Consider the following 21,071-nt stretch of genomic DNA (forward strand, 5'->3'; position numbering starts at 1 on the left):
GATTATATATATGGTAATCACTTGAATTATTTAAACAGATTTATACTCCATTTCGTGAATCTCTTTGTACTGGATCCTATTTATTTTTGGAGTCGTAATGAGGTCTCGGTGTGATTATAGAGGAATTAATTAAAAAAAAGGGGAAATTTTGTTGAATTTTTCGGCATGGCAACATAAAAAAATCATCAATACATACTTGTTGAAAATAGCATCTGTCGAAGCTATAAAATATCTAGGCCACTGACATTTTAATCCGTCTTCACTCGAGCAAACGTATTTGTCATCGATTCATTTCATCAACGCAATTTCAAAATACAAACTGCTCCTCTTGGCTTTGAGGATTCGCTCATGATGTTATATCACCCTAATAATCTATAACACCGCCAGCACAATACCACGAAACCATTAAATAAATAAAAACGCAAAAAACAATGAGTTAATAATAATCAATTTTATGTTATTCTCATTATTACTGTTAATCAATCCATCGATAAGTACCTGAAGTGGTAAATGAAGTAGGAAACGGGATTCTTTCACAATTTTTATTTATTCCACATTTATTCCAATCAACTCTTCACTTTTTCCACTTAACAAGTTTATAAAATATTTACAAATTACAGAATGACGTACCAAAGGTCTTGATATCTCCGAAATTGGCAATAAATCACTTGTCCTTGGTAATTTCTCTCTTCTACAACAATGAGATCATACGACGTCGATTGAGAGGATTATCTCCTCTTACATGAATCAATATACACGAGAGTATCTCGACATTATTATATTTTCCTCAACGCTGCATTTTGTCGTCAATCACTTGAATTACAAAAGTAATAAATAAAAATCATTGCTAATTGGTAAATTTTCGCAGCGGATTCTTCGCTAAAAAAAAATTTTCACACGTTACGTAAAAGTCAACAGCTTCCGTTCTCAAAATTCATAAGTGACCAGAATTAAAAAGACGTTGGGAAGTGTGCGCTGGATTTTTTAAATTTTTATTTTCAATTTGCTAGTGGCACACGTGGCATTTGCACCCTCAGATGTTAATGCTAAGTGCCAATTATTTTGGATTACGAGAAGTTACGTAAAAGCGTCGGAAGTATTTCCTATCTCTCTGAGATTCGGGTATTTTTCACCTGAATTGTTATGTAATACTCAAATAAACTATTTAAAATCACAAGCCTGACGGAATTTCATAGAGAAATATGAATCCGATTTTTATATAAAAACTTTCCTATGGGAATTCATCGAATTCTCTGGGTTTTCCCATTAAATTTCTGCATGCGTGTATGAATGAATCAATAAACAATTGATATGATTGTACACATGGACTAGATTCAACTGAATTGATGTCTAAAAATTACAAGTCTCTATTTCTATCAGTTTTTTCTGGAATGTCATATGAATTGAAAGAATTAACTCTGGAATTTTTTTATCAGCGCGACTTATCAGAATGAATCATCTGTCATTTCCAATATTTCCATTTTATTCAGTTCCGAAATAGGAAAAATACCGGAAAAATTCCACCCAGTAATATATTTCGTAATTATTAATTAAAAGTAATTCATTAATTGGAATATTTCGAATAATTCAACTCAGTACTGAAAAAATTTCACACGAGGTCAGATGAATATAAATGAGACTAGATGAGAGATTTCAGCTGAAAACGTCTGAAAAAAAAGCGTAAAATGCAGAAAAGATTTGACGAATTTCCCTCGTTTCCTTTCAAGCTATTGAGGATTAAAGACGGTTCGCTGAACATCACTCGCCTCTCCTCGTCAAATGAAATTAGTTTTGAGTTTATTTGTTTTGTCTTTGAATGGCATGTCTATTTGATTCCCTTTGAACGTAACAACAAACTATATCTGTTCATCAATAAATTTCAGTTGCGAAATCTCAAACGTCCAGTGCTCGAATAAAATATCGATTAATCTAACAACAGAAAGATATTAAAAAAAGTCGAGATTTTTATGAGCTCCAAAAGACACACATCAATTGAAATTCAATAAAAAATATTAAATTTATATAACGAAAAATTTTTGGTGGAATCTGGCGGTTTTATAAATATTTCAAAGGATCTGGGAATGGATATCTCGAAGGAAAATCACTGGATCATTATCGAATGTCCAGAGTGAGGAAAAATAAATATCTATTCACCATTGAGTAAATCTACACCGAATTTAGTAGTAAAAGGGAATGCCGCGTAAATCACGTGGAGAAAAACGGGACGCAATAAATTTTCAGTCCAAGTAAGCCATCAGCAATCTCTCATCATCGAATTTACGACTCGTTCCACCGAATAAGAGAAAAATAACTGAATCAGTGAATTAAAGGGCTCATAAAGTGTCTCACCACTTCATAAAACACCGAGAACTCTGAAGACCTAAAAATAATCACTGCCAATTCGAAATACCCTAATTAGATAACTCGCGCATTAATTTCATTCCTAACAATTTCTAAACCGTCCCATTAAACATCGATTAATCTCGAAATCTATTGGTTTCATTAAAAAACCTAATGAGACCTTTTTTGTCGGAAATTTAATGAGCTACAAAAAAGTTTCTCATGATTTTTCTCTGAAATCACTGATTTTCGAGACAAATTGATAATAAATTTTTTTCGCCGTTCCCTCAAAATTTATTTACTCCCGCGATTATTGCAATTTTTTAATTAAAACCACCTCTACACATAACTCTCTATTTCTTTTTTCCCGATGCCAACAGTCGTGAGAATTGGCACGGTAAATTGTTTCATAGAATCATTAGTAACTTTGGTGTTGGAACTTTTATTGCTGCTCTGTCTCCTCCAATCGGACGAATTATTGCTGCTGGTTGTTGCTGTTGTCTTAGTTCTGGTTGACGTTATACTCTCCTGATTTCTATTTCTACCCAACCCGCATAGCCTGAGAAATCCCTCCCGAAACTTGGTGGACATGAGATTGTACAAAATGGGATTGATAGCGGAGTTGAGGTACAGCATAACTCGACAGAAGTACAATAAACTGTAGAAGCTCTCGACACCGATGGATATTATCGATGCTGATGGTGCTATCAGGATCCAGAGCATCAGTGCTCTGAAGGGAAGGAGACAGATAAAAAAACACAGTACCACTGTACCCAGCATCATTACCACCTGTTTTCTGTACTTGAGGAGATTATTCGCTGGTCCACGACTTATCGCTGGATTTGCCATCAAGTGCTGAGCTATTACTGTGTACAATATCATTAAAATTAAAACTGGTACGATAAAGAAGATGACGATTGTTGTCATGAAGAAGCTCTTGGACCAGGAAGTTGTTGCCTGTGTCTCGCAGTTTGGAAATCCATCGATCTCTGCGTAAGTCGTTATTGGAATAACTGGACTGAAAACGAAAGGGAATTCATTACTTCAATCGTCCTCTAAATTAATTTTTCATTATTATCATCTCAATGAATGAAATTATTATATTTATTATTGTTCATAAATTATTATAATTAGTGACACGCTCGGAACAATTCAGCAATTGTCATAAAAAATTCTCTTGCTGATCGTTAAAAATTGTTCTCCTAGAAGATCTCGTCGTCAAAGTACTTCTGGTGGTGCTTCTGTCAGTTCTCGATCTTCTCCTCAATCCACAGAGCTTTAAAAATCCCAGCCTAAATCTACTGCTCATGAGATTATAGAGAATCGGATTGATCGCACTATTAAGATAACACATAACTCGACTGAAGTACAGAATATTGAAGTATGTGTCAAGATCAATTGCATCGATATCTTCAGTGGGAGCTAGGACAATGTACGAGGTAAAAATTTTGAATGGCGCTAGACAGATAAAAAAACTGAACACCACTGTCAGGAGCATTAACACCACTTGTCTTCTAGCTCTCGTGTGATAGGAATCAGCTGTTGATGTCGATGAATCGTGGATCAGATGTCTCACCACCATGGAGTACAGCATCAAGAGAATTAAAAGAGGTACGAGAAAAAATGCTGTCGTCAGGAGGAGAATAAAAACTGTCGTAGAAGTTGTTGTTGCCTGCATTAGACAGACGGGAATTCTTGAATCCTCCTTCGTCTCCTCATGGCTCCCATTTGGACCCATTTTTGCATATTGCGATACCCAGATCATTGGACTGCAATCAACAAAAATTATGTATATATATATTTTTAATTCAGCAACGAAGTGGTAGAACTAGTGGAACGAGTCGACTCATCCAAATCATCATTCGCCCAGTTTTCGAGGAATATCTCTTGACCCAGTGGAGATAGCGAAATTTTTTTAATAACATTTTTTATAGAGGCTAATGAGAGCTGTGAAAAATGTTCTATAGAAAATTTCGTTATCTCGGTTAGTTCGAGAGATATTTATTTGTTAAATCGATCTGTTACGTGTTGACTTGATTTACTCCTTCACTACTGAATTAATTGATTGTACTTTTATTCGGAGTGAATTTTCTTTGGCTGCAGTTCAATAATTTGAGTAGAACCTCATTTTTACTTTCTTTATCGACGTATTGCTGGTGCTGGTACGATGGACACTGACGTGTAAGGAGGAATACATTCTATCACATATCGAATTTTGTAAAAAAAAAAAATGCCAGTAGTCGGTGGTAATGATATTCATATTCTTTTCAACTTCTGATCTACTTGACTATTCCATGCATGGGAAAATAACGTGTGCTAGCAAAGCAAAAGCTGATGAGAAAATACTATAACTATTAAACTGCAACCAACTATAGATTTATTTTAACGAAAAATAATACAGCGGTGATTGAAATAAATTATGAACAGTAAAAGGCGGGATATTTTTCTGGAGATTAAAGCAAAGGGCTGTGGGTGTTGCTGATTGATGAGAGGATGAGAAAATCAGTCATTGCGGGAATAAAAATCGCAGATGGAAACAGATGGGTCTGGGTTTATTTTCAATTTATGACGTGTCTGGATCGCATATGGAAATAGTTTATACAAGATTATCGGAAACGGAAGCTCTCACGTTTTGATTACAAAAAGTCCGGAAAAAATATCATAACTTAATGAAATTGAATTTTCACTCGTGATTTTTCCCAGATTTTCATCCCACAATTTGAATTCCCAATGAATTTTAATAAATTCTCAATTAAATTATTGTCATTATTATTATTGATTAATTGTAATGTAAATGTAATTGATTTTTATTTTGAATTGCATTGCAATTTTAATTTGATAATTCAAATAAATTTACAATTGAGGAAAAGTCATTGAAGGGAAATTATCGCGCGTCGTTATCAAGAAAAAATAGTACAGCTCTCAATAGTAATGGCTAATGGCTCGGAGTCATTGAAGGTGTATTATTTCAGCATTGAATTTTTTTTACTCGCCTATCTTCAGATAGTGTTTCCCACTGTGAAAACCTCAGTGGATTCTCTGTTTCCGTATCATCTTAACTGGAAATGAAGAGAAAAGCTTTCTCCCGAGTTTGTCCATCCACTTCAGACGACTTTTTTTTTCAAATCATAAAAATAAAAATGAAATGGAAGGAAACGTGCGAACACATTCCGCGAAATTTCACAAACAAAATGAAAGAATTTCATTGCCATACTCTGATATTTCGGAATAAACAAAAAATTTTTTTCGGTTCAAATGGAATAATCTCATCAGTAACTAGAGATTACTTATCCGGTAATACCCTCCCTTGAATGATAAACCCTCCTCACAGAAAAGGGCTCTTATCTATTTTTATCAGTCCGCAATGACTGAAAGGAGTGAATTTTTATCTCAATCCCGCGGTGTCTATCGTCCTGGAAGGGAATAAATTGGATCGCCCTGATTTAATCCGGAGACTTTATCCTATCCAAAATCATGTAGCCAATGAAATAAAATAAAGAGAATTTTTCCCCCAAAATATTGCACCAGGAAATGAGAAAATTTCGACTTACGGGGAAAAATCCAGTGGCAGTTTTCATTTCAGGTAATTATCAATAAAAAATTACCGCAAATATTATGTAGATGTGAAGATTATGAATTATTATTGATATTATTGTTGTGGGATTGTCGGTGGATTGTATTATATTTTTGATATTGCATGAAATATTTGCGAGAATTTTCTCTGATTTTATTTTTTTTCTTTTTCATGCAGTGTTGGACTCTGGAACAGATGGTGCGAGATTGTCATCTCTTATTGGTCTCATGCTTCCCCTGATATTTGTTCAACACGATTCTGACATCGGTTTTATTATTTTTACTCTTTTCCCATCGTTATCTCTGCCTTCATTCGACAACAGCGATTCTGTCTCATTGTGGCATCAAGTCAGTTGCCTCTCCCGTTACTTTTATGTGTCTTCAATCGATTCAGTTCTAGTGACAAACGCTGCAAAACACGATGAATGTACAGCAACAAAAAAATATATTGAATCGTCTATTCTCGGTTCGTCTTATCGGTTCACCCTTTATCTATTTTATTTTTTCATTTAATTTTTAACCCCGTAAATGCTGTGCAGTGGATCCTTTTACATGGAATACATCGGAAGATTCAGACACTTATTCCTGTAATTTTACGTAATTGAGTAATTAATTCTCTGTAAATTTCTTGATTTATCGCCGATTTTCTTTGTACTGAGGAATTTTAAATTACCCAGAGTTCAGATATTTTCTCAATGATTTTTCTCAGGGTAATATCGGCTTATTATCTCTTTAAAACGCGCTTTCTATGAACCCAACGTGGGAGTCACAATCAGAATTTAATAAGGAATTTATCTAATGGTTAATGAGAGATCTGAAAAGATTAAAAATTTTTTCAATAACTCGCAGCCTCCATCAGTCCGCAATAATTCCCGAATTGTTGCGATTTTTTAATTTTCAAAATTTGCTATGACGTCGTTGGACCCTGACTGTCATTCGAGATATTTCGAGATATTCTGGTCGATTTCTTTTTTAGTTTTTATATTTGGAAGACTAAGACCATCTTAGAATACATTTTTAGGGGCGATGAACGAAAAGACATAGACGAAACTAGTTTAACAACTCCATTGTTTAAACATTGACGAGAGGATGGCTTTGTAAACCCATAGACGTGTCTGTCACGTTGACTAGAGACGAAGACAAGTGGGTGATACTGGAATGCACTTCGTGGGTTCAACAGCATTCTCTATTGGATTCACTAGACAATGACTAATTTCTCAGTCACTCACCTGAAATTTGTACTGAGAAAAATTTTCCCTGAACCAGTGAAAAGTTCAAGTGTCTCACAAAAATTTTCACGGACCAGAATAATGGCCTGTAGTAATTGTAAGAATTAAATCTGCCGGAAAAATCGATGGCAACGTTCATTCAAATTCCAGACGAATTACGTAATATTGATGTTGTAATTATTTGAATAATAATGAGAGTAATGGAAATAAAAAAAATTATGTCGGTGAATCCCTGAAATTTCCTTTCCTCTGCGGCTTCTGGATAATGGAATGGGGGAGGTAGAAGGGTAAAATAAATTGAAGCGTGCAATTATGATAGAGTACTTTTAATCGACTCACCTTGCGCAAACAGCGGCAAAAATCCAAGCTAAAAAGCAGAGAAACGTCGCTCTAGCTTTTGTACAGATGTACCTGAAATCCGAAAATCAATATTTAGTAATTATTCAGTAATTATTCCTCAATCCAAATAAATAAACCATCGCAATGAGAATAATTGCCGTCTCTATTTAACTCGAATATATTTAAGACAGCCACAATTTGACGATTATCTCGCAATGAAAAGGAGATAGCGACATTTTTTATTGAACATTTTTTGTCGAGAAAGGTGAGTACTACAAAAAAGGTAATAATAAAAAAATCAGTATTTATCATAAATCCGGAGATATTCGGGAAAATTGATGTCGAGAGGATGATTTATTTTACAGTTCACCACTAGGCAATCTGGAATTAAATATTTTAGGGCTTGAATAACGATAATTTATGAATAAAACAATAAATATATTTACCCAGCCCGAAGAGGTTCACAAATGGCGTAATATCTTTCAAAACTGATGGCCAATATTGTCAAAACGGATGCGTGCGCGACAGTTAATTCCACAAAGGGTACAGCTTTGCCTGAAACATCAGTAATAACTGGATTAATACCTGAAGCGTAAATCGATAGACCGTACCCCTTCTCCCCCCCTCTAAGGATTGGTAATTAATGACTCGACAAGACGGTAAATTTAATCAGACTATTCCCCACCGGTACAAAGTGCATGAAATATTCTGTCTGAAAAATGCCCGATGGGTATATTTTTCAAGTCTTTGATTACTTCGTTAATGAGGCCTTTCAGCCAAGACTCATCAAAGAATTCAACCGATGAAGCAAATTCTGTCGAGTTATTTTATTTCCGACGAGGGTTGAAGGAGAAAATCCTGGGTAGAATAAAAAGTCTCGGTGATATACGCCTTGCTAGCATTAAATGCTCAGACACGTATAGGCTAAGAGCACCGGTAATTCTTTGCGGGGGGTTTTCCTTCAAATGCCTCGGTTTCACCCTCTTGCCATTTCTTCAAACACCCGCCATTTCTACCAGCACTTTTATTCGATACTTCCTATTTATCCCCGAATTTATCAATTTACCCTAAACCCCTAATAAATTGCCTTCACTCAAAATTTATAAAAATCAATTACATATTCCAAATAAATTTTAAACTCAATCCAGTCCGACATCTTTTTTTTCATTCATTTTTTTTTTTTTTCATAATTACGATAATAATCAATTGAATTTAATAATCGTAACAACGTAGCGATAATTTATTAGATTTAATAATCCAATAAATTTGGCTCCACGAATTAATTTGATGGAAGTAATATTTTTTTCAGTGAAGAAATCTGAAGTGGAATGACTGGAAAGTTTTCTCAAGTTTTTTTCTAAAGAATATCTTTTCCTGAATTTCTGAGAGTTTTGTATGAACTAGTCGGCATCTAGGTCTGCCATCGCAAAATTCGTGTTAAATAAATTTGAAAAGGAAACGGTAGAAAATGTGAAGACGTGGGTGAGAATTCGTGGAAAAGTATGATCCTTGCATTGAATATTGTCACAATGTCAATAGAATTGTCGACTCTTTCCCACTCTGTGCAGCGGGAATACCAAAATTTTCCGGAAAAACTATTGGAATTTAATAGTACGAGAAAGCAAACTCAATACCCCGCAACTTCACAGTGTGAATTATCACTTGAACTTTTAATTAGTCATCACGGTGAGCGGATAATTGAAATATGAACAGCTTAATTCTATCAGAAGTGGCTTACGGGTGAATGCTGCAGGGAAATTGAGGCATTTCTGCGATGGTGAACAGGGAAATTGTTAGTAAAATATGCTGGCCATGTGTTGAGGTACAAAAGGAAAATTACCCAGAAGGTGAATTTCGTCGTAATGATGGATCATGAAACTGTGCAAATCAAAATCAATTAATTAGTGTGTGAACCATATTCACTTGGTGGATAACAATCCTCGAGAAGGTGCATTCAATACCAAGTGGAATTCACCCGTATAATATTACCTCTATTGGAAATCATTCTCACTACGTACACTTGATCAAACAACAGCTGATACTCTAGCTTCAAGTGGGATTGCATGTCCTAACAGTACCGATGTCACTCATTATCAGTGCAGCAAGACTGGGGAGCATATCACAGAGAATAACCATTGGAAATTTATGAAAGAATTATCCAAAGGAAAATTTACCGCAAAGGATTTCATCACAAAGAAATTTTTCTCTGAAATATTAATCAGCTTTGAAAAATGTCCGGAGAATTAATTGATTTCTTCACTTAGAAAAAAAATTGAATTTTTTCCTTGTGAATTTCTCATTTCTAATCGCCTTCTTCATCCTCCCCTTCCTCCCCCTCCTCCCCTTCCTCCCCTTCCTCCCCCTCCTCCCCTTCGACCCCTTCCTTCCCATCCATCCCCACCACATTTTATGCAAAAATAATTGTCGGCGGTTTTTGATGCAATTCTCACATTTTATTGACGAGAATTCTTTCGACATCCGGAAGTCCAATCATTTACATCAATCATCATCAGATGTGATGGATCAGAGAATCTCCCCTCGTGATAAAAATCATTTATGCGATTTTTATCATTGCAATTGTTCGGGGTTAACTTTTCAGTAACTCTATTTATTTAGTACTTGTTTTATTAAAATAAAATTGAAAGATTGAATTGCTGGAATAGTTACTTATATAAAAAATATTTATCATTGTTTTGAATATAATATTAATATTTCTCGGTTCGCAGTGAAAACTCGACACGTGTTGTGCAACTTGGGAAACTTGAAACTTATTGAGAATATCGAGTGATTTTTATGCAATGGGATTATTGTGTTTTTATTTTCTATTATGGAATTGTCGTCACGTAGACATGGGGTGATAATTAATTTTTCGTACGCGCTTGGAACTCATTAGATTCGTGAAATATCACGGGAAAAATCATTAATTGAGCTTGCAGCGATATCCTAGAGTTGGATTCACAGCGGGCACTGAATTCTAGTTAAATTTGTTCACAGTTTGTGTTATTTGTTTGTGAATACTTTGACACGACTGCCGCATACATCATACCCCCATAATTCTGAAATTTTCCTTCTTTGCCGGATGGCATTAACAGAAAGTTCAACAGCTCGTGTTCCCTGATGCGAAAAGTTTTCTCAAGAATTTTTCTTCAATGATTGACAAAGTTACGAAACCATTGAATATCAAGAGACATGATAAACAGTGAGAGGGATAATTAGATAACTTTTTCAGCAATCAGACGAATTCACCAAATATATCAAATGTAAATGCCTCAAAGACGGCTATTTGCTCATATAGTTGTATTAATTAACTAATGATAATTAATGACAAAAAAAAATATGTATCTATAGTTTTTAAAATTCAAATCGATCAAATTCGAATCGAAATTCAAAAAGGCATTTTCCAGTGAGTTTGCCATTTTTTTTTTCAAGGTGTCATGTATATTTTTATTTAATATCATTGAATATCATTTTTTTATATTCTTCAATTTTTTACTTTCCAGGAAATTTTCTTGAAATGGACAATCACTCCGCCGGAAATTCGGTATTAGCATATAGGTGGGTATATAATGTGATAACACCCGGTTCAGAGTATTTATTATCTATTTGGGTTTGAATAAATTTTTCAACTCGTTCCACATTTGAAAAAACCTTGAACTCCCAATTCAACAATTCTGTCCTTCGACTTGGTGAACAAATTAATAAAAATTGAATTCTCACTTGATTATCCCTGGAATTTTCAAAAAACATTAAAATTCCAGAAGAGTAAATTCAATTGAAAATCCGTATTATTCAATTCCCATTTATTTATTTGTTTAATAAGGGTTCTGGGATTTCTGAGATTTACTTGACAAATTCCGAGTTTTAGATTTTTATTTCTAGAAATATTATTATTCAATCAGTTTTTCGGCGCCCGGTGTTATCTGACTTTTGTATTTTTCATTTTATCTTTTTAATTGGGTTTTTTATTCTAACATGGTGGAATCAGTGCTGCTAGTGACGTGCATTGATGATGCAATTCATGCATTGAGCATTTGCCCGGGGCCATCGGATTGGGCTGTGAAAATTTCACGTCAACTCCGAGGCATTTGAATTCTTTTCAGCGTAATCGGTCCTGAATGACCACAAAACAGCTGACACAAACCTCACCCTCACTATCACCTGATTTCACGTCAACTCAGCGAATAAGAATTTTATTTTCTGCATCTACTCTGCCATTTATCCATTTATTTCAATCCCAAATGTTTCAAAATCGAATATCCACAATTATCGATTTTTTATCACCGAATTATCTCCACAACAATCAATTTTATTAGAAAAACTCAAAAGATCATTTTCCTCGGAAATTGAATGACCCACAAAAAAGTTCTCTATTACTTCCCTGTGTAATCAATAGTTTCCGGTATAAACTAATTGATAGCAATGACAATTTCGTTTTGATTCGTCGCTGAATTCTTATCCTCACAATTTTCCGTTATGTCTGACCCGAATTATCTTGAAAACCATTGACTTTATCAGAAAAACTGAAAAGATCATGCCGATCGAAAATATCGTAAACTACAAAAAAGTTCCTTATCGTTGCCCCGTGTAACCAATGGTTTTCGGTATAAATTAATAATTGAGGGAAATGGCGGTTTTTGCTTATCGCTGAATTATCATAGAGGTCCGCAATCTTTTTGAATTTTCCGCTGAAAAAATTTGTCCTGGAAAGCCGTATCACCAGACACAACCCAATGACACGTGAAAATCGATTTTCCATGGTTTTTCTTTACTCTCAATTTGCTCGCACTTGTGCGTGTCATTCGATCACGTATGATGAGAGAAAATCTCACAAACTCCTTCCATCAGAGAAAAGTTTCGTATTACATGTAGAACATCAGGCCATTACTCACTTTTTCGTCAAAATTGTTTACATAAGTAACAAGAATAATGGATGAGAATATTTTCAATGGTTATCGGTAATTTCACGGAGAAATAGCGAGGTGAACTCCAATCCGGAATTTATACTGGGATATTCTCGAGAATTGTTGCTCTTCGAGGAGCACTCAAATCAATTGATGATAAATCGAACAATATTTACGGAGTCGCGGTTAGGAGTGAATTTATCAAAAGACCAAAAAACATTCGAGAAAATTACTCCGTGCGATAATGGAAATTGGCTGGGGGCCAAAGAAAATTTTACCACTTGGACCACTTGGTTTTTACCCTATTCGCCGCACTTTGCGGTGTCAACAGACAAAAATATAAATATATTCCCTGGCTTTTGCAGATCGTAAATTATTCTCTCCACGAAATTATCCGTCAAATTTATTTTTCGTCAATAGCAACTCAGCGATTGCGTTCAAATTTCGTAATCACTTTATTTGGTAATTCAATTTATTTTTCAAATATCCAAAATCAATTTCGATTAAATAATTTCCTCTAATTACCATCGAGTCTGTTCAATCCGCATTTAATTATACGATAAAAATGAATATTTTTTCTTTAATCAAATGAGAAAATTAATTAAAGATTTTCATTCGATTTGAACGAAAAATTTTCTAGTCATCAGGAAAAATCAGGAAAGTGCAATAAATCGGGAACTGTTGTTTAAGACAGGGTACGGCGGATAAAAAAAATTTTAAGCAACAGCTGGAGGAATTAAAAGTGGGAACAGTTGACCAGTGGAGTACTCTCATTTAGTTCAGACAATAATGAGTTTTTTAGCCCCGGCAGAAGGTCCATCGGAATTCACGGAAATTGTTCCATTGATTCGTTAAACTCACTTGTCGTTTGAATCGCTCTACTTTAGATTGCGTCAATATAATGAAACCAACAATTTACGATTATGGGAGTAATTTTTACGATGGAGGGGAAATTTTTGCGATATTTCCTGAATGCAGCACGGCAACTTGAAGCCACACAGTTTAATTAAAGATGTTTGTTATATATAGCCACTGGTATTTTTATCTCTCTCGTTTAAAGTTGCTCTCCTTTTTCCACTAGTCCACAATCTGGTGGCAAGTGAATTCACCACGACCTGATATTAGGGTCTCGTTAAATATTCCCGACGAGTTTTCCTCTAATTTCCATTTTTATTCGCTGACCAGACGACGGATTACAAAAAAAAATCACAAAAAATGGTGATGAGAAAACAATTCGGAAAAATTCATGGAATCCAGAGGTCAATTCTTTTTTTTTCATCCATTCAACAAAACGATCTTAATTTACCAAAATCTTAATTAAATTACGAGGACTATTCGAATCAATTAGAGCTGTCGATAATTTTTTTGTAATCACTAAAATATTGATGTCTGGGTAATCGCGAGGATCAATTTTTATGTACGTGAATTGGGGAAAAATTGTGGAATAAAATAGAAAAATTGGAATTCAATTTTCTTTTCTTTTTTTTTCTTTTTCTTTCATCAATTCAACAAACCGATCTTAATTTACCAAAATCTTAATTAAATTACGAGGACTATTCGAATCAATTAGAGCTGTTGATAATTTTTTTTAATCCCTAAAATATTGATGTCTGGGTAATTGAGAGGATCAATTTTTATGTACGTAAATTGGGGAAAAATTGTGGAATAAAAAAGAAAAATTGGAATTTAATTTTTCAAAGTGGCAATTTGCGTAATTTTAATGGGATTTTCATGGGAATTTTTATGAACGTCTTGAGAGTGTCGTAAACATTTGCGGAATATGTCGGCTTGTTTTATTGTCTCGGGTAAAATCCCGACAATTCGCGATAATTCGGTGACAAATAAAAGTTGACGAGTGTCAATGAATTTTCCTGTCGAAAGCCCGTGAGAGGGAAAAGTGATACCGTCATTTTGGAACAAAAGGAAAATTCCGTAACAAAGGGATATGTTATGTACAGTACATAATGGAACTCCGGTAAATTGTCTATGGCTCATAAAATCCAGACGTCTGTACCATTTGCCCTCAGGCACTTGAGCCCTCAACTTCCATGACAATAACGATAACTAAATACACCTGAATGCTACATTACATCAGTATGTATCAAAGTATATAACATACCCCAAAAAATCCTTGGATAAAAAATTACGCGGAAATTTGTCCAACAATTCGCAGCCTCCACAAGTTTCCGCAATGATTTCCAATATTTCGCGGTTTTTGGAATTTCGCGACATTTTTTGAACCTTCAAAATTTTTAGATATTCGAGATATATTCCAGATAAATCAGATAATAAGTTTAAAGGTTTCTCGTTCTGTGTAACTACAAGGGAATTAATTGTAATTCGAATAACATAAAGTTTCGGAAAAAATTGCAATTCCAAATTATTCATGTTTTATCGAGTTTTTCCGTTTTTTTTTCCGCGCAGTGATAATCCCCGAATTTTCCCGCGCTGCACGGAAATGTTCTCTCGTATCGTTTTTCCGACAACGAAATGAATAGCGGATAAAAATTGGTTTTTATTCTGGAATCGGTGGGATATTCTGTGATCTCATGAAAAATGGAATTACACTCGGCCGATAAATTCTCCAGAGGAATTTCCGAACGAAAATTTGAAATTTCCCCGTAAACGTAATTACCCTCCCACTCAGTGAGAAAAATTCAATGAAAATTACCCCGCAAAAAAAAAAGCCTCCTGCCCTGGAAAACGGAATTGCGCGTATGATCGCGTAATTTTTACTGGATATTTCTCTCGACGTGCCATTTACTTGGGATAACCACTAGATCAATAACGATTGATTGATGGCAAATATCGCGGAATGTCCCACTTATTCCCGCCAGTTGTTTTCTCATTCTATTTGATTTCCATTTGACTAATTGAATAAAGTAATGAAGAGTCTTGAATCGAGTGACTAGCGGATTAAAATTTTCTGATTGACAGAAAATTTAATTCTAAAAAAAAAAAAAATATTATTTCCTCTCCCAAAAATTGGAGGTCAATCCCAAGAGCCGACGAAAAACTCCCCCTTCCCCCCCGCCACCCTCTCTCTGTTTTATTTAATTAGAATTTGAGGTAGAAATCCAATAAAATTTATTTAGTTAATATTTTTCTGCTTCTCACGTGAATTTTTATGAATGAATGAAAAACAAATTATGAAATTCAGGATGAAAATTTCATATCGTCTCAGTGGTTTTGGAGCTGTGCCACTCTAAAGAGCATTTTCTCGTGTACCGAAATACCAAAATACATGGCAATATTGGATTGATGGAGTCATGTGGTACCACATGTAATGATTATAAAATGAAAATGGAACAGTGACTTCCGGAATATTTCCTTTCGTGTAATGAATCTTCAATTGAAATTGAAATATAAAAATTATAGAAATTATTTAGAACAAGAATATGAATTTTCTTTTATAATATAATAAAATAATTATTCTTAGCGAAAGGTTTTTATGGAAAATCCAAATTTCCGTGGATGTATGAGGAAAAAGTGATTTTTCAAGGAAAAATTGAAATTAATTTCAATTACATTGGATAATTAGACGTGAATAAAATTACTAGATCTTATCGAGTGCAAACGGATCGTAAAATGATCGATATTTCATGGAATGATCAGAGGATCAGTGACGGTTGGCTCAGTTCCAAAAATTGAGTCAAAGCTGAAAATTTTCGCACAAATGTCCAAATGTTCGTGAAATATTTATCAACATCCGCCGCAGGCCTCGGTTTTTATTCCATTTTTCACTCGTGATTATTATGTAACGAGAGGGGGCGTCTCGATACCTCTTTGTGCAAAAGGTTCGATAAATTGTTGTATCCGAGGGAAATAGTCTGGGATAAATTGAAAAGGGCGTTCCACTCAATCAACTATCAGATAAAAGAAAGTGAAGTTGAGAATTCACATCTAAGACTTCCATCCATTTCCAGAGGAAAGAGTGAATTTACTCACTCGATCCCGTAACCATCCAGTGATTTTACATAATGTATTGTGAATTTATTTGAGTCACAATGGATTCCTCTGATTTTCGCAGGGAGAAAAAAAATCGTATTATTCGCTGTATCTCGAGAACTATCGACTTTCAGGAGAAATTCCAAAGGACTTTTTTAGAGGCAGTAAAATTTCGGAGAGAAAAGGTGTTTTCACATTTTATTGTTAAGTCGATAGTTTCTTGTATTAATCGATATTTATTGAGATCTTATAGTTATAGAAAAATGGAATGATAATTGAAATTCCATCGACGGAATTGTCATTGAATTCAATTTCCCTCGGAACTTTTTGTTTCCCGGGAACGATGAATTTTCTCCTTTATTTCAATCTGTTGATTCCCCTCGGTTTCAATCTGTTGATTTGAATTTAATTGGAAAATTTCAAGATGAAGTCGTTGAATGGCGGATACTCCAATTAATCGAAACTCCGGTTGGACAAATGTGAAAGGTGAAATGTAGTCTGGTCATTATTTTGTCATTCAACCCGAAGATTAGATATGGCTGTTGATTTTGATATTTAATAATTTTTGGGCAATTGTTGCTTCGCAATGGCAAAAAAAAAATTCAACTTTCTAGGAAAATAGAAAATAAATCCGACTCTAGGTCAATTCGTATGACGACGCGTAAAGCAAGCGAATCAACACAATTAACCTCGAGGGTCAAGTCGGGAGTCTCTCATGTCCCTCGAGACCATCTGTAAATTCTAATCACGCGATTTTATCAATAAACAAACGTCAATTGTTAACTTGGGAAATTACCGCAAAGCCGCATCGGCAATGGGGGAGTTTTCGCGAAATATCTACGGCCCTTACAGAGATAGCGGATTTTTTGTAATGACCTTTTTTCTAGGTCTTTATTATAGCGACAAAAAAGGTAATTACAAAAATTGCGATATCAGCTGTTGATTACGAGGAATTTGGCGAAAACTGAATAATTTGATAGATCGAGTTTTTAATGTGGACTTGCGTGGATTACGGAGATGTTTTGTGATTTATTTTAGTGAATTCTGGTGAATTCCAAAGAAGGGTACTTACACATGTGTTCACCGAGCGGCCAGACTTGAGGACCTGAATTTATCTCGACAAGAACAGTTGGAGCGCAAACCAGAAGAACGCAAAGATCAGCAACACTCAGGTTCACGAGAAAAATGTTTGTGCTATTTCTCAAGTCCTTTCCACGAAGAACAACCAGTGGCACCTTTAAAAAATAATAATAACAACAATAATATTACTAAAAATATTCATTACTATTCCAATAACAATAATTTTTTATTGAAATTCTCCGCAAAGTCGTCCAAACTAAAATACCAAAATCACATGAGCGTAACTCAATTTTCTTTATAATTTATTTCGAAATCTATCGATTTTAGGCGAAAACCTTCGATAACTTTTTTATAGCTGATTAAATTATCTATAAAAAATATTCCAAGATATTTCATGATAAAATCGCAAGTTTTAGAGATAAATCGATGTTTCGGAGGACTGGAATTCGACTTGACCATTTCGCCACGGATTTTAGTGTTTCTTTCGGGGGAACAAACAAGTTTATTTTATTGTTTATGCAAATATCGGGTTACGACGAGGAGAAACTCACCATGAGATTGCCAATGATACCCAGAACCATGACAACAATTACTATCACCATAGAAGTCATACGGATGTACGGTGGAAGCATGTACGCAATTCCAGTCTCATTCACTGGGTCAGTCACTGAAACTTGAGCATTCAAATTGTTTCAATTATTTTTTGTTCAATCGAATATTTCCAGGGGTGAGTAAATATTGTTTTTCATTTCAGTGGTGAAATGAATGAGAAGGACGAGGCAATTCCGTGCAATCGCAATATCGAAATCCTCTCTTGTTCGAAGATATCGATAAAAGACTCATTTCGATTTTATTTTTTCATTGTCAATAAATCTTTTATCTCCCAAAAAAACCAAAACCACAAGTTCAAAGTAATTACCGTAATTGGATGAATTATTACGAATTTTTAGACTTTTATTAATTTATCGCATTCGACTGCGAAGTTGTAAAGTGATATAAATCGATTTATCTTGAGATTCATTCATTTTCGGAGAAAATGTTAAAAGACTTTTTTGTAGAAAATTATATTTTTCATGAAAAATGTCTTTTGGTATTTTTTGGTAAAGCCACTAGTTTTCGAGATAAGTGATATTTAGGAAGTTACCAAATTGTAATTAGGTAATTTTACTACTTGTTTGCAATTAAATTATTCTCATTAATTCTGGATAATAATTATTACCTGAAAATCCATCTAAGGTACTGCTTCCATCGATAATAGTAGTGTAATACGACGAATTGAGTTCAAAAGTTGATGACATAGTTGTTAAAATTACAATTGTTTTCCCTCACAATCCAGTAATTCAGCCTTTGGAATTTTTATAACAATTTCAACTGCCATTATTCCCAAGAACTTCGATAACTACGCTAAATAAAAAAGATTTTTCAACGGAATCCCAGACAAACGTGAAGTATTGAGTTCTTGAAATCATGGTTTCCTCTAATTCCCATGTTCTTCTCAAAAGTTTGTCGCTCTCTCAGATTCTCTGAAAAGAGGAAAATAAATTCTCACTGAGAAAAATTTAGTTCTGCCAATTAAATTTATTAAAGCAACCGCAATTGTTCCGGATAAGAATTCACATGGGGATTTATTTTATTTTACGACGGGGCCCCGAGTGAAAATAAAAAAAAAAGTGCAATTAACGGAATGGATAATTGAAATTACCCTCAGGATATCACATCAGGAGCGTTAAGTGACATTATAAATGATCAGTTGTAATTCAATCCCCTATCAGATATCGTAAGCCGATCGATTGTTTCCGAAAAAATCCCTTTGAAAGGAAAAACGGATCAATCAACCAAAAGATCATAAATCAGAAAAACCACAATAAATCAAATAAATAATCACCAAAATTGACTCCAAAATTCCTCTCACAATTGCGTCTTACATTTCCAATTAGCGCGGATTAATCTCTCACATTGATGTTAATTGACCGTAATAATTGACGTTAATTATCTCAAATATCTAATTAGCTGATGATATCGATAATTATCCTGTTACTCATCTTTTACACCTGCGATTTTATTTTTTATTTTCGAGTCGACTGAATCTCGAAACAGATAAAACGTTATCGCTGTCATTTTTTGAGTGATAAATCCCATCTTCCGGTCTAGAAAATTCCGGAAATTCCGTTAAACTCCACTCACCTTTACTGGCACTATTATAAATCACTTTTTTAACGACTCGGTAACCTTTTTACCCTTCTGGGATAATGACTGCACTTGAGGTAATTGAGGGAAAACTCTCGGTGAATGAACATTTTTTCACGAAATCCCGACACTCACACGGAATATTCACTTTTCCTACAATCCGCAACTCGCATTTTTATGAATTAAAAATAATATATATAATACTTCGATTAATTTTTTAAATTAATTTTTGAAGAGAAAGAAAAACCTCGAAATGACGAGAAATGAAATTTTTTAAATCGATTGAGAGCCACTGGAAATTTACCGATTGTCGAAAATATGTCGGGTATTTTTTATTGCTCAATTGTTTAGGGTTTTTTTGGGGGAAATTTATCGGGTAAATTCAACCTGCACGCACAAATTGTGACGGTGTACTGAATGTTGTACCGAGATCTTTCGCGCCTCGTATGAATCTCGGTTTTGCGCGCAAGCGCTTGAAAATCTCCACCTGTTTGAAGAGAATTTCCCGGAATTACCAGAATTTTGTAATTACGAGGCCGATAGCCAATCAATATGACACAACTCAAAATACTCCCCCAAAAAATCAAAAAATATTTATAAAAAAATTCTGCAAAATATATCGATTTTTTAACGAACAAAAAAATAATCCCCAACTCGATCCAAGAAATTACAACAATCAATAACATTTATAAATATTTTTATAATACAATATTTCTATTTGTAATATTAAAAAAAAAAACGACATAATGTCACGATATCTCGATTTACAACAATTCTCTCGTTAATATTTCCTCAAGAAATATATTTACATTATAATATTTCGACTTGTGTTATTATTATTATTATTTATTTATTATTATTGAATTTTATTTCGACTTGTAATATTTTTTTGGAATATTTCGAAGGGAAATGTTACTATTGAATAAAATTTAGAGCAGCCACCTCGAGGGCAATTGCAATTACTCCGTAATTACGCACTCGCGGATAAACAGAGGGACAAAACAAATTTTGAGATTTGCTACGTTCACTCTACCGTGCGCAATTTATTTCCCAGATAAAATGTCACCCTCAGAAAATTGCGCTCGCAATTTCACGTGCAATTGTATAATTAATTAATGACTTATTGTTATTTATATAATTCTATCGGATTATTCAGCATTCTGAATTCTCAAGTTATCGGATATTCAATCCAATTAAATATCCAATTTAAAAATACAATATGATAATGCACATGATTATATATATATATGTATATCTGGGATTAACAGCAATAACAATGCGCCCTTATAAAACTTTCATGAATTTCCCCATTCAAATATTATTCACAATAAAAAAAAAATTGAATTCACAATTATTAACTTTTTCTCAAGCGGTTCATACAAAATTCATTGGAATCGATCTGTTCCGCCGTGGGAAATTCAAACAATCGGCCCTTTTATTAGAAAAGTAATTGCCGGTTAAAGACAAACACGGT

General features: G+C 34.2%; 1 protein-coding gene across 5 annotated transcripts; it reads right to left on the reverse strand.

Annotated features, from left to right (window-relative positions):
* Window positions 1–2,654: 2,654 nt before the first annotated feature.
* On the reverse strand, window positions 2,655–19,992 carry ETHR (ecdysis triggering hormone receptor). 5 transcript variants are annotated; one of them, XM_011309245.1, is made up of 7 exons: window positions 19,595–19,992; window positions 18,630–18,933; window positions 17,962–18,077; window positions 17,403–17,565; window positions 7,928–8,036; window positions 7,482–7,553; window positions 2,655–3,358 (listed from the first exon to the last, which is right to left on the reverse strand). In XM_011309245.1, exons 2-7 carry the CDS (start codon window positions 18,706–18,708, stop codon window positions 2,680–2,682), a joined length of 1,218 nt encoding a protein of 405 aa, XP_011307547.1. In that variant the 5' UTR covers window positions 18,709–18,933; window positions 19,595–19,992; the 3' UTR covers window positions 2,655–2,679. The 5 variants fall into 5 exon arrangements, with proteins under 5 accessions (XP_011307547.1, XP_011307543.1, XP_011307544.1 ...); XM_011309241.1 differs by having other exon boundaries at window positions 17,962–18,083; XM_011309242.1 differs by lacking the exon at window positions 19,595–19,992 and adding an exon at window positions 19,296–19,477 and having other exon boundaries at window positions 17,962–18,083.
* Between the last annotated feature and the right edge of the window lie 1,079 nt (window positions 19,993–21,071).

The sequence above is a fragment of the Fopius arisanus genome, unplaced genomic scaffold (genome assembly GCF_000806365.1).
Source record: "Fopius arisanus strain USDA-PBARC FA_bdor unplaced genomic scaffold, ASM80636v1 scaffold00065, whole genome shotgun sequence".
Lineage (NCBI taxonomy): Eukaryota > Metazoa > Arthropoda > Insecta > Hymenoptera > Braconidae > Fopius > Fopius arisanus.